The following is a 15,893-nucleotide window of genomic DNA, read 5'->3' as shown; positions in this document are numbered from 1 at the left end:
TGACCAGTTGCGATTGTTGCAAACCAAAAATAACCATAAAATTATGTTGCCATGCGGCCTGCATAGACAGGAATATGTGACACAGAAGGCACGTGAATAAAGAATTTATGTGTTATCTACTTACACGCAAAATAAAATCTGCATTCGGTTCATTACGCATCTCGCTCGCACTTTATTTGAGCGCGCAACATGTACTGCGAGTCATATCAACGTCGTAACCAGGGACCGGAACCGGTTACCTTAACCGGGGTTTTTCATAGGGTTATTTTAGAAGTGGTTATAAAAACCCCTACCATAACGGTAACCGTCTGATAAGGTAACACTTTGATTCGGTAACCGTATCAGATCGAGTTAACCCCTGTTACCGGTAACCGAAATAAAAACCCAGTCGATTCTGTTACCTCATAATAAGGTTTTGAACCAGTTCAAACGATTGTAATCTTTACGCAGACTTAAATTCAACTCATTATTGAATAACCGTGGTTGGCATGGGCGGTCTATGAAGCCTCCAGCACAAACAAGTTTTTTTGCCGGTAACTTCGCTTATTGTCAATTCAAACAATATTGCACTTTGAGTCCTTAAGCTAAAGTTGAAAACATAAGTGAGCGATTACAGTATTATTTTGGAGCGACAGCCGCAGGCAGCGTGGTTATTCCTTTGTTTATCTTTATACCTGTGTGTTCCTATTGTTGTGTTTCGGAGCAATTCTAGTTTAGAAATGTTTAGAAAAGGGGTTGCAAGTAAACAACATCCTATCCTAGTAATATCTGCTATTATTTACATAGTTATATTTTATGCTACTTAGATTATTATTTTTATTTTCGGGTTCACACTTGGTATGTACCTACAGATTAAAGACTGATTTAAAGAAAAATTTTTACCTAACTAGTAATTTTACTGGTACATAGTTAGGTATAATTTATCTTTAGATTCCAGAGAATAGAGATAGAGTGATTAAAAAAAATCACTTTGTGATAAAGATACATGCGCTAGTGGATTGTGGTAGATATTTTACCATTGTTAACAAATGACATATGTACTAGTTATTACGAGCTTATTTTATAATAAGCAATTAAAGTCTATTCTTTATCCGGTAGACTAAAATGACATTTCACAGTATGAAATGAAATGACACATGATGTTCATTCATACTATGAAATGTCATTTTAGTCTACCGAATAAAAAAATAGACTTTAGTTTAAAATGTTTTCATATGCGGTGAGTTTGTATGAGCTAAAAGCCGTAATTTACCTTGTACCGCTTAATGCAGCGATCAGAAAATATATATCTATAGCAGTGATAAATAAACTTATTTTAATACTTCAAATCTTTCATTAATACCAGAATTCATTATATTTATTGGGTATTTATAACATTGCTAGGTGAAATAGTTTTGTTTAAATTAAATAGATACATACATACTTAGTAAGCAGTGTTGGTCATTCAAGAATAAAATCATTATTTAAATAAGAATTCCTAAGAATAAAATCATGTTGATTTTATTCCCGTCAAAATTATTTAAATAAATTTGATTGGAAATAATTAGTATGTGAAAAAATTGAATAAGAATAATTCTTAATCAAATAAATGTAATCCCATCAAAAACATTACATGTAAAAAGGTGCAAGTCTCGCAACGCTTTTACTACAAAAAAGTTTTGAGATGTAATGTGAAACCAAGTCGGTTATTTTAATCAGTGCCAGGGGGTGTTAAAACCGTATCAATAAGATATCTTTAATTTGTAATACGTATAATGACTTGGCCATCGCACGGCTGCATAATGGCAAAAGGATCATCGTCACCTATTAAAATAATTCTAATTGAACATAACGCTAGCGCTAATTGCAGTTTGAGCATTACACATATTTACGAGTACGGTACGAGTAAAGCATTATGTGCGATTGCCAAGTCATTATATGTATTACAAATTAAAGATATCTTATTGATACGGTTTTAATACCCCCTGGCACTGATTGAAATAACCGACTTGGTTTCACATTACATCTCAAAACTTTTTTGTAGTAAAAGCGTTGCGAGACTTGCACCTTTTTACATGTAATGTTTTTTTAAGGGATCTCATCTCTTTTTGTAGGCAGTCCTTCTTTTCGGGTACTCATACCCATACTATGTATACACATATCATAACTAAATATATCTTCATTTATGAACTGCAACAGTAAATTTGTAATATCATATATTTATATGGGATTACAAACTTACTTATGCAGTTCTTAGATCTTTAAAACGTGAGTGATATTGCAATATTTTTAGGTGTACCCTTTATGTGGCCATTAAACCCTAACTCTGTACCAAATTTCAGCTCTCTGAGTTTATGGGAAGTACTAGTTCTATTCTGATGATCATGAGTGAATGAGTGTCATAAATGCGAAACTTTGCTTTCGCTTAACTTCGGAACTAAATGACCTACAGACTTGAAATTGGATTTTAAGTATGTGATTATAACTTACTGGATGACGAAAATTTCTGCGTTCTGGTCTTATCCAGAGGTTCTCAAATAGGGGCCTGAAAATGCGGCGAAATGGTTCCAGTAAAGGATGGTACGGCAGTGTTTGCTTCGCGCTCGACTTGGCGGGGGCACTGCCGTGCCCCAAGATCATGATTTTATATTCTAAATAATATTCCTAGATTAAACATGCAGTCTGGGTGCCGTATAGGCGTTACGTATAGATAGAAGTAAATTAGACAAGAAACTACTATGTTTCTTGTCTAATTTATACCTGATTTTATGCAATAAAATCTTACAAATTTAATTTACTGCCGCATAGTCTTGGTATTGGACGATACCCGTATTTCTTTTAATGTGATCTAAATCATCAGGTACAATTCAGCTGCTATGAATAAAAAAAACCGGCCATGTGCGAGTCTGACTAGCGCAGGAAGGGTTCCGCACCATTACGCAAAAACCAACAAAAAAATAACGTTTGTTGTATGGGAGCCCCACTTAGATATTTATTATATGCTGTTTTTAGTATTTGTTGTAATAGCAACAATAGAAATTCATTATTTGTGAAAATTTCAACTGCCTAGCTATCATGGTTCATGAGATACAGCCTGGTGATAGACAGATGGACAGCGGAGTCTTAGTAATAGGGTCCCGTTTATACCCTTTGGGTACGGAACCCTAAGAAAGATGTTTTTAAAGGTAGGATAAGGAATGGCTCGATATGGTGTATTCCTATTTCTCCCCGCCGGGCACAGATGGGAATAGGCGCTTCATTTAAATCATTCCCATATGTCCCCGCCTCATGTATCGCGGCGGTCACGTTGGGCAGGAACAAATGGGGAAAATACTCATGTTTATTTTCTGTTTTCGAATTATGTTTAGTATGTGGTTTCAGTGTCCGAGTTACTACCAAGACTTATGGTGTTTTTAAAAGTTCTTCTGATATTTAAAATTTGCATTTATTATTTAGACGGAAATTAACAGATATTAATATCGTTTGACACAACGCTTGCCGCACGTGTTTAGCAAATGCTGACAAAGAATTCACCACGCCACGACTTAATCCTATTGTTATTACCAATGAGTAATAAATGACGGTCTCAAGTGGAAACACGCCTGCAACTTTCTGCAAATCTAGTGATAAGCGTAGGACTCTTTTCTTACCTGCAGTAATTTACTATCTCATTCACTTTCCGTAGGTGTGAAAGAGATAGCACACGTATGACCTCAAGGCTGATAGGAATCATAAACAAAATACATACATACTTAATACGCAAAGAAATATACATTGAACCATCATAATTATAATTTCGCAGTTTACTTTATATGTAGCTTCATTATAAAATTATCATCACCGTTTCGAAGACTTCAAAAAATGTACCTATCTATCACAATAAAATCTTTTACGCTAAAAAAAAATTCAAATCAATCCGACCATTGAAAAGAGGGGTGAAATTGAAGTGGATTATGTATTGTATATTTAAACACGTATCATCGTTGTTTCTTATTTATTAATAAAGAATACATGTTTTTGGTGCAAATCTAAATAGAAAAGTCACACTCTTTTAATATGTCAATGTTTTAAATGTATAAAATCAATATAACTAAACGGAGAAGGTTTTAATACCGAACATTCATTTTACTATCTATCTATAGTTAACATTCTAATTGAATAAAACGTTATTTAGAATAATCCTACACCTGGAATAAATATTCCGTTTTTTATTTTTCATTTAATAAAATAAAAGTGACATGATTTATTAACTTTTATTTTATTCTAAAATAACGAGTGTAAGAATTATTCTTATTCAAATCGATTGGAATAAGAATAAAATGTATGTTCTTATTCTTCTTCTTATTCAAGTTATTTTTAGTCCAACTCTGAGACTTGAGACTTAGTATGCTTTTTACATTCCAACAAAACTTTCTTCTCCAATTCACGGGATTTTTTTAAACCCGAAAGAGTAAAAGGAATTAAGTAGTAATGTACGTATGTAGTATAAAAATGCAAGCTATATCAATATAAGCCAGAAACCCAGAACGCCTGAATTAAAACTTGGGAACATTTAACTATATACCTAAAGGAAAATACGTCAGGTCTTCTAAATGTTTAATAGAGTAAAAAAAATGTTTAACAATAAAATTAAATAAATAAATGCTTATGACAAAAATTAATGAACAATGGTTAGGTTATGTTTAATAACCAAAATTAATAAAATTAAAGAAATAAATAAAATAAATAAAATAAATAAAGTAAATAAAGTAAATAAAGTAAATAAAGTAAATAAAGTAAATAAAGTAAATAAAGTAAATAAAGTAAATAAAGTAAATAAAGTAAATAAAGTAAATAAAGTAAATAAAGTAAATAAAGTAAATAAAGTAAATAAAGTAAATAAAGTAAATAAAGTAAATAAAGTAAATAAAGTAAATAAAGTAAATAAAGTAAATAAAATAAATAAAATAAATAAAGTAAATAAAGTAAATAAAATAAATTAAATAAATAAAGTAAATAAACTAAAATTAATACAATAAATACAATATATACAATAAATACAATAAATAAAATTAATAAAATTAACAAAATTAATAACAAATAAAATAAATGAAATAAGTAAAATAAACAAAATAAAAAAATAAACAAAATAAGTAAAATAAACAAGAACATTAAAATAAGCAAAATTAAGAAAATTGACAAAAATAACAAAATAAACTATTATAAAATATGTAGTTAATTTATTATTAACAATTTTTCTTAGTATTTGACTGACGGCACATCACTAAATACGAATGTAGCAAACCAATAAGCAACCGATAATAAAGGTTACCATAACTGAATAAAAACCGGTTAAAAACCCCTAACAAAAACCCTAACGCGATGGGGTTTTGAGATTAACTCGGTTAACGGTTAAGGTTACCGTTTCAATAAGCTTACCGTTACAATCAGGTAACAGTATGATAGGGTTACCGAATGATAAGGTAACCGAATTGATTGGGTTACCGAATGGATAGGATTAAGCGTAAAGAGGGGTTTTCCGGTCCTTGGTCGTAACACGAGAAAACTGTTAAAATTTGATTTATTTTAATAATCTGACAGACCAATTCGAACGTACACTGACATTATCTGAATGATGCCATTCAGCTATCGTGCATTTCACTCGTACACACAATAACTAAATGTCATAATTCAGGGCCCCTACTCGACATGTACAACTGTCAGATTTCGCGTCCACTTCAATTCAACAGTTGAATGAATCGCATGTTCATCAAGTGCGGATAATATCATTTGGTACAACCAATAATTCAACAAATATCCACTTTGTTATATTACTACTTTAAGGTTTATAATGGGGTCTGGTTGTCACCTAACTGTGGATTGCTAATGTCAAATTTTGACACAGGATTGTCCAGATTCAACGGAAGTTCAACACGATACGTCAAACGTTGCTTGTCGAATAAGGCCCCGGATATCATTCTGATATCAGTGTACGTTCGCACTGGCCTCAGTACAGCGCTCCCGGTTGGCAAAACAAAAAGAAATGCAAGTAAAATGAAATAAAAACACTGGAACAGAACAGAAATAAAAACTATTTAACCTGAGTATAACATGCGCTAAATCCCAGACGGATAAATTTAATACTGTAATGCAGACAAACAATCGAGCAGAGAGATTGTATCACGCTGAAGGCTGGGGGGGAGCACAATGAAGTAAAGTATGTTTTGCCGGAGCGGAGTTGGGTCTTTTTCTATCTGTTTCATTGTTATTTTTATTTGCTTTGTTGCTGGGTGCTTTTAAAATAAATAAAACTTAAGTGTTTGCAGACAATAGCCGTCGTGTGTAGTACTGGGGGTGGAAGGCCGAGGGATACTTTGCAAAACAACGCTAACTTTAAGCCACTTAAAGTCTCAAACAACACAAGTGGAGTTAGGACTCGTTTCACAAAAAAAGCACGGCCTACTTCGAGCTTCGTTTAGGCAGCTGTTCTGCATCCTGCTGTCTGTCGAGTTAATTGAATCCTTGGGGGCTTATTCACTTATAAAGTTTTAGAAAGCAACAAATGATGTGTCTTCTATATTTTGCAATAAGTGGCGATGTCTTACACGGCCGGACAATAACATGTTACATGACGACAAATTATTCAGGCAATTATGTCGAATTGCAAAAGGCATGATCCTTGATATTGCCACATATCAGAAAAGTATTGCTTTGAAAGCTGCACGCCTCAACGCTCATTATTATCTTAAAACCACAATTAGCAATTGCAAGTGTATATAGCCTGATACTATTTAATGTGTAAACAAGGCTTAAGACCTGAGGATATATGCCAGATGTGTTCCAGTACTGGCCCGCGGCTAGACGCGCACGAGTAAAAGTTGATAAAAGTTTGATGCGGTGGGGCGGGGGCGGGCGCAGAATTGTCCTCTGTCGTGTAATCCGGTTAAGTTTGTTGGCGGTTGTTGGGGAATTAGTTTCTGTTTCACTTTACAATGAGTCCATTGGGGCGAGCATGCTTCTAGTAGGTTCTACGCCAACGCCATCTAGCGGATGCTCACAAAAAGTAAGTGCAGTGACAAAGAGAATATGTAAGGTTAAGATCAATGAGTAAATTATTTTAGAGAGAAGTTTAAAGGTGACAGTCCATTTCCAACCGCAGCTGCACTACTGTTCATTTTACTATGGAAATTGACAGTAACAGTGGCGCGTTCAGCACCAGTAGTGTTGCTGCGGTCAGAAATGGAATGTTACCCTAAGAAACAATCGTACTTTTAATTTGACAGTTAATATTGATCGTGCGGTACGTCTTCGTCAATTGTGGCATAAATTGACGTAAATTTGGCAATTATATGCTACCGCACAATTGTCATCTATGTATCTAGTTCAACTGTAAAACTTCGCGCCCCGTCGATTTTTTCTAAAACTCTTTTATTAAGATAGAATCGATATTTGCGAGTATTAGCTTATATTTGACGTAGATGTAAAATATTCGTTAATAAGAGACAAAGTTTCCATACATATATATCACTACATAGTATAAAACAAAGTAGCTTCCCGCTGTCTGTCTGTCTGTATGTATGCTTAGATCTTTAAAACTACGCAACGGATTTTGATGCGGTTTTTTAATAGATAGAGTGATTCATGAGGAAGGTTTATGTATAATTTGTTAACCCGTGCGAAGCCGGGGCGGGTCGCTAGTTTATATATGTATTGATTGATGGATTTATTTATTTATTGGTAAAATTTGTTGTTTTACAAGTCAAGATTTTTACATATTTACATAATGAGATTAAAATACTAATATATATACATACTTGTATATATTGTATATATGTATACTTACTCCATATATCAACCCCAGTCTGAAAAGGCCGACAATTTTATTATGTTTCCTGCTTTATACCCAAATGCTCTTTATCTAATTTTCTCCATTCTAATGGAACCAAGAAGGAAAATGAATAAAGAGACTTGGGTTTGTAGGAAACATATTAACAGTCTACTGTTTTATTTAAAGCAATAAAATTGTTATTTCTACGTATTATTTTCCTGTAGGTAGCTATCTTGAATTTATTCGAATTTATACTCAATCTTCAATCAATCAATTCTTCAATCTTGAGTTTCTTGTCTAAATTAGTTTGACGGGAAGTGTTTTCGTTTTAATCTGCATCCGATTGGCCGATTTGCGATATACATATGAGGACAATTAAACATGTATCAATACTTTAATACTCATAAATAAATAACGTCTTGATGAGTTAATTTCTCAGCGTGGCGCTTTAGAAAGTAAATACATTCCGCACAAATAATCAGGTATCTCCCCTTACCCACGACACTCTTATTTATCTCCGCTCTCAAAGACGCAACGAATCAATTTTATATGTTTTTTCCTTTCCACTCCAACCTACTTTAATCAAAGTCATGACGAGGTTCCAAATAAAAACACGAACATGAAAAATAAAGGTAACAATCTTCGTACTTGTAACAAAATGAGGGGAAACGTCGACATTGAAATAAAGAACAGTGGGGAGGCGGGAGTTGAGCTTTATCCTACGTTATCTTAATAATAGGGATGTACCGACTAGTCAGGAAAGCCGACTATTCGGCCTCATTTGTAGTCGGCGACTAGTCGGAAAAAATGGCCGATTAGTCGGCACTTTATAAGTGACAGAAAAACAGGGCAAAAAGAAATAAACAGCACATATTTTCATAAGCTTTTTACCTATTTTACCCAATTTTTTATTAAGGGTGCTTACGAAAACTTTTGTTCGAAATTATTGACCTTGTGGTCGCTTTTTTATGTCTGATTGTGCGGTCGCCGTGTGAAATATAACCTTAGGATTTTTTTATTTAATTTTTTAGCGTTACTATATGATAAATAGCGCGACGAAAGGGTAAATAACGATTGTTTTTTAGTGCATTTGAACCGAACTTAGACCAAACTAATGATCTGGCCAATTAGCCGACTAGTCGGCCGACTAATCGGCCATTCGAGCGCCGATTAGTCGGCTAGTCGGCCAAATTAATAGTCGGTATATCACTACTTAATAACGAAGGTCGGGAGGCTGTGGGCAGCCGCGCGGAGGTATTGTTCTGGTGTCACATTTACATCACATGTTAACAGAGTGATATTACATCCCTAAAGCTAAATGAAATCATCGAGGTGGGACCGTACACGTGTCAAGCTTTATCGTACTTGGATTATGCACTAAATACAAATAAATAATACTAAGTAAATATTTATAAGTGTTGAGATATCTTCACCAGTAAAGGTATTATTTAACAAAAAACTGATAAATAGATGCCTAAACGTCGCCTATTCAGTGAAGCATAGGGATTAGGATCCTTCGATGCCATTATAACGGTCTGTGAAATCATAAGTCGTCCACGACAATAGCATCCAATCAAATATCCCTCTCATAAATAAATAAATAAAAGATAAAGATAAAAGATAGTTTATTCACGTAGGCAAAATGAGTAGCGTAGGGTATAAAATTAGAAAGGAAGTGATGTTATAGTTACTGTGTAAATTATCTAGGTACTTACGATATGAAGTGAACAAAAGGACCACGAAAAGCAGCTGCAAGGTTGCGCCCGCATCGCGCCGCATGAGAGTCATCTGTAGACAAACAAACTGCTTGCATTAACATCGATTAAAACAAAGGAGATCTGGACATTTTTCATGTAAATTTACGGCAAAAATAATAAACATTTTATCAATAAGTTTTTAACAAAAATTTCATATTTGGTACAAGCATTTATCGCTGACTGTACTTTTCTTACGACAGACAACTAATACTCATCGAGACAATACTAAAACCCCTAACACAATTAGGTTGCGTTATTTCATCACAGAGTTCCTATGGCCACCTCCTGTCTCCATCATCAGATCAGCTCGATGGTACCATAATATTGCATTGTCACCCGACTTACATGTGTATGCAAAGTTTCAGCTCAATCGGAAACCGGGAAGTGGATCAAATTTAACTTGCAAGATTCCATTACATAGTTAAGTACATACAGGTCGACCAATAAAAGCGTGTTAATTAAAAAAAAGAAACGAAATTCAAAATGGGTGTAACTACTTATAGCTATTGGACACTTTTTTCTTTCTACGGGCAATATAATAATAATAACTCCAAATACAATTAGTTTGCGTTGCTGTATCACAGAATTCCCATGGCCAACTCTTGTCTCCAAGATCAGATCAGCCCCATGTCATCATTGTAATATTGGATTGTCACTCGATTTACATATGTATGTATACAAAATTTCAGCTCAATCGGAAATAGGGAAGCGGCTCAAATTTAGCTTCCAAGATTTGACCCACACTAACATATGTATAGGTACTTACATACAAAACGGGCAAGTTAAATAAAATACTGTAACTAATCCCTGCTCTTCAAGTACCAACGATCCCCGAATGCAATAAAACAAGCGAGTAACAAGTGGCATGAATCAATCCGCCAAGTCACGGAGCGGGAAATATGGCCCAGGTGCGCACAAACACCTTTATCGGCCGCGGAACCCTCGGTTTGACTTAATTTACGGCTTGTTTACACGCCCCTGAGTTCCAATAATCACTTTAAATTACGTACCGACTTGAGATATTCACAATTAGACTTAATTGTAATTTGAGTGCGAGTAGAACAGGGGCCTTATTCGACAAGCGACGTTACGTTTGACGTATCGTGTTGAACTCCCGTTGAATCTGAACAATCCTGTGTCAAAATTTGACATTAGCAATCCACAGTTAGGTGACAACCAAACCAAACCATTATAAACTTTAACCCTTAATAGGGCACCGGTCATATACTTACCACTTCGTTCTGTCAGGCACAGATTAAATACAATTTGACTTATCTGATAGTTTGATAGGTTTAGAGTCAGACCAAGAAAAGTCTGCAGCGGATTTGATAGCCCACGCAGTGCAAGTGTTATTTATACGTCATAATTTCATAGAAATTTGACGTTTAAAATAACACTTGCACTGCGTGGGCTATCAAATCCGCTGCAGACTTTTCTTGGTCTGACTCTATGAACGCATACATAACCTGTCATTCATAAAAAAAATATGTTGGCAACACTGTGAAGTGTCAAATGTAGGTTTTGCATCTGCTGAGCAGAAAATTTGAATTTCGAACTATTTTTATAGTGTTTAGCGAATATTTTTTATCAAAGTGTTCTAACAAGATTCCGGTAAGTGGTTTTTGTTGATTTTATGTTGTAATTTGTTATTTTATCTACCCAATTACGTGTTATCCACCCTATAATACATTTATACATTTCCACAGTTTCGAAAAGTAGCTCTAAGTTGGTGGTAAATATTTTACCAGAGCCCGTTACGGTCATAAAAGTACGGATCAGTTTTAAAATTATTTTTTTTATTTTCATCTTTTCAGTTAATACGTCTAGAAAAAAGAAGTTAACCGATAAAGATATTCAAGAAATACTTGAAAATAATCTTGCCGGCCTTGAAAGTGACTCAGATGATGACATGGGATACATTTCTAATTTCGTCACTGAGTATAATTACAACAACCAAGTTTTGCGAGGGTTATCAAAAATTTTGAGTTCAGAGGTTGACGAAGAGCATTGTGTTGACACTAGAGATGATTATCTAGAGGTAGAAGATATGGCAAAAACCCAAACTGCCCCACAAAATGTTTCAGATACGGTGAACATGTGAAGAAAACATGTAGTGGGGCCCTTGATCGGTCTTCCGAAGATATTTTGGAATTAGTTGACTACGTAACCGTGGAAATTTAAGAAATCACAAGACCTGATACTCCCATGAATAATGTGCTGACCCCTATTGCTTCATCTAGCCCTACTGAGACAACTGCTGATCCTCAGCCCAGCAAAAAAATACCACGAGTCATTGTTGTACATAATGAAATTACAAATGTCGGGCCTAGTTCCCTTCCACGTTCAACGCAGATACAGTCTCCGATCATCAATCAAAACCTACCTCAAGATATGGATCTAACTAGGTTTCGTCGTATAGAACCAGCTCAAGAATGGTCCTCAGATTTACCAGCACATCGCATTCCCAATTTTGATAGACTAATGGCATTTAAAAATCTTATGGCATTTACTCACAAAACACAACCTGTCAGTGTCTTTGACCATTTTTTTCCTGACGCGGCCTGCGAACTTATTGTAGAATAAACAAATATTTACGCCATACAAAAGAAAGCTTTGAATTGGGTTCCTACAACCAAAACCGAAATACGCGCTTTCCTTGGTGTACTAATATTAATGGGACTCAATCCACTGCCTGACTGCAACTTGTATTGGTCTACAGACCCATTTTACAGAAACCCAGACATATCTGAAGATGAAAATGTCTGCGATTGTTTTCAAAAACAAAAAGGGGGGAATATTTGGGGTGCCGGAAGAAATTCGCTTAAATACATCGCCGCACTTTCCTGAAGACCAAAAAATATTTACAAGATGCCGTTTCTGCAGCACAAAAAAACAACAAAAACGATCACGAGTACAATGTGACGTGTGCAAAGTGGCTTTATGCGCCACGCCGTGCTTTAAAAGTTTTCATTGTGCACCCACAGACGGCATGTCCACGCTTCACCAGTCTGAGGACAGTATTGTCTCATGCAGCACGAACGGGCAACGGTAAAATACTTACCACTTCCTAAAAACCGTTAAAAGGTAACGGTCATATAGTTACCACCCTGTTTTTCATGAAAACTGATTGTGGCTACAATAAATATCTAAATCACTCACTGAAGTTGTTTTATTTCGAAATTCATATCTCTGCCCTATTAAGGGTTAAAGTAGTAATAAAACAAAGTTGATATTTGTTGAATTATTGGTTGTACCAAATGATATTATCCGCACTTGATGAATATGCGATTCATTCAACTGTTGAATTGAAGTGGACGCGAAATCTGACAGTTGTACATGTCGAATAGGGGCCCAGTTTGAAACCTAAATTTCTTGCCTTTTTACGTATGTATTTTCATGATATTATGTAGTCTTTGCTACTTACAAGTACTACAACGTAGGCAATGCATGTAAATTAGTTTAATGTAAACTCTTTTGGAGTGAAGAGAAAACTGTAACCTCATTAGTTATTAATTGATAACTTACGAATGGACGGGGTAGTTTTCAAGCCTGAATAAAAAACCGGCCAAGTGCGAGTCGGACTCGCGCACGGAGGGTTCCGCACCATCAACAAAAAATAGAGCAAAACAAGCAAAAATAAACAAGAAAAATAAAAACGGTCACCCATCCAAGTACTGACCCCGCCCGACGTTGCTTAACTTCGGTTAAAAATCACGTTTGTTGTATGGGAGCCCCACTTAAATCTTTATTTTATTCTGTTTTTAGTATTTGTTGTTATAGCGGCAACAAAAATACATCATCTGTGAAAATTTCAACTGTCTGGCTATGACGGTTCGTGAGATACAGCCTGGTGACAGACGGACGGACGGACGGACGGACGGACGGACGGACAGATGGACGGACGGACAGACGGACGGACGGACAGCGGAGTCTTAGTAATAGGGTCCCGTTTTTACCCTTTGGGTACGGAACCCTAAAAAACTGAATGTAGGTATACTTTGACACTAACGAACTGGCTAAAAAAGCTTCAATAGTATTTTTAGCATGCAATCAATTATATAAACAATATAATTTAGTGCTTGAATATTCTATAAGCTTTGATTTATATCAGCTAGTCTTCTTGCCATCTCACGCATCACAAACAGTAAGTGAGCACGTCGAGTGGCTCTAGGCTTCGTCTTACACAAGTTTCACAATGGCACTCCACGCCATACGACACCGCACTCAGCTCTACTCAACTCTAAGAACCCCGGCTAAACACTTTCCCAGACAACAGTACACTGTATTTGTTTTGTATACTTTATTTAACACAATTGCTGAGTAATCCCTGCTCCGAGTGTCGAGTGCAAATTAGATTTGTCACGAGGGTAATATGGGCGCGAACGACACGTCAACTTAGCTCCCCGTTGACGTTTTACTCGAAATATTAACCTTTTGGACGCCAATGACCGATATATACGCACCGCAGGTCCAACGCCAAAGACGTATTAATCGGTCATAGAACACAGAGCAACATAGACCTAGGTTCATATGCATAAAGTTAAATTTCAGTTTTGACACTTCGGTGACCTGACGTCTGAGAGACAGCTTTTGTGTTTGACGCGGCGTCGAAAAGGTTAATAGCTGCGGCTATTAGGCTTCACGGGTCCAATAAATTGAGTTTGTACAATTTTGTACACGGGAAAACTAAAGTTGACAGATCAAAGCGCAGAGTTCGATGTGCAGCAGGCCTATTATCCACATATTATTATTATTGGTGCTTTATCCACATGACAAAATATCTGTCACTTTTTAACAGAGCGCAACTGAAAGTGACGGATACTGTTTTATCACGTTGTCACGTAGACAAAAACGACCATCATAGCCGTACAGCGCACGTTTCCTGTCGCCGACGCGTCATTCTGCACTTTTCCATTGTTCAGCGGCAAATAGCACATGAACCAACCCACCGGGATAGACTTGTCGGTATTACACCGCTAATACGGCTCGCTGGCTCATATTAAACTCGGTTACTCGCCAGGCACAAAGCGTTTAATTAAAACGCGCCGTAACGATGCGCCCCATAAAAACTGCTGTAGTTTCTTTACGCATTTAAATTTTCTTTGCAATTTCATTAATTAAGACCATTGAGAAATTCTGTAGTTCTAGATGCGATTTTAATTGCGGAATGGACAAAGGTCGGGTCTTAATTGTGCCATAGAACCCGAGCCGGGCGCGTTATTACACTTGGGAAAACCTCTAAGCGATCCCATCATCATCAGTCGACCCCAAAGCGCGTGTTACATCTGCTACTGGCTAACTTCGATACCATTAGCATATAGTTACATATGTAGGGAGCAATGTATGTCAGCGTTGATTGGTTCTGTCGTCGCATAGTTGAGAGTTTATGCCTTTAGGCTACCGTTCAGTGGTACGATAGCGATGTAATCAAGCATAATCAGAAGAGATGGATTATAAGCAGTTACACACACTCATCTGGTAATAATTCAAATATCTCTTTGATCATCTATTCAGCACTGTTCATTTAACATTATCATTGTAATTAACTCGCGACATATTACACATATTATAGCAGGATATTTACTATAGTTATTGAGAGGAGTAAGTTTAGTTTTTTCTTGACTCACCAGTATCTCAAATAAAGAGACGGTACGTTAACGTAGGTACGTTGAAAAAATCTTACTTTTGACACTGTCAGATCGGTATCGTGCCGCTGTGACATCTTATAAGCATTGTACGAATCGGGCCGTCAGCAAAGAGTAAGTCAGTTTTCCTACGATCAAGAACTTAATGTCATGTTCGAAACATGACTAAAGACAAGTAAATAAATAAATGAACATTTACGAGATTAAGAAATAAAATAAAATAAATTATTGAAAAAGACAGTAAAAAGACAAAGAGAGATTAAGTCGTGTTAGGGTTTTATATTTTAGTTGTGTTTTAATTCATAACATTTTATTGTCTTTAGTTATACATATAAGTTTATATTTATTATTTTTAGGTAACAATCATGTGTTAGTTATACTATAATACAAGCTTGGTCGTCTGAGCGAACTTATTCGCGATCGTTGCTATATTTTGCTCGCGTACCCGCCGGGTCCGGGTATTCACGTGTCCGGGAACCCGGACCCGGGCAATTTACGACTGTGCCGCTGTCTAGGAATCTTCCGCCGCAAACGTTGTGGCTTTGCACTAGTTTACTAGTTTCCTAAATTACATAGCTACAAACAATTTACTGTTTCTGTGCAATTTACTTTGTTCATATTCATTATTTGATTATAATTAAAAAACATATCTATCTAGTTTGAATAATGTTGTTATTGACTGCTAATGGTGAACAATCATGATCG

General features: G+C 35.7%; 1 protein-coding gene across 2 annotated transcripts in view; it reads right to left on the bottom strand.

Moving 5' to 3' along the window:
* LOC134663055 (cell adhesion molecule Dscam2-like) overlaps positions 1-9,568 on the bottom strand; it is a 42,787-nt gene extending 33,219 nt beyond the window's left edge. For both annotated transcript variants that reach the window (XM_063519350.1, XM_063519351.1), the window contains exon 1: positions 9,502-9,568. In XM_063519350.1, the coding sequence (XP_063375420.1) occupies positions 9,502-9,565 (64 nt within the window). In that variant the 5' untranslated portion in view covers positions 9,566-9,568. The remainder of the gene's footprint in view (positions 1-9,501) is intronic.
* Between the last annotated feature and the right edge of the window lie 6,325 nt (positions 9,569-15,893).

This window comes from Cydia amplana, chromosome 4 (genome assembly GCF_948474715.1).
Source record: "Cydia amplana chromosome 4, ilCydAmpl1.1, whole genome shotgun sequence".
Taxonomy (NCBI): Eukaryota; Metazoa; Arthropoda; class Insecta; order Lepidoptera; family Tortricidae; genus Cydia; species Cydia amplana.
This window is presented reverse-complemented; position numbering and strand designations above follow the sequence as displayed.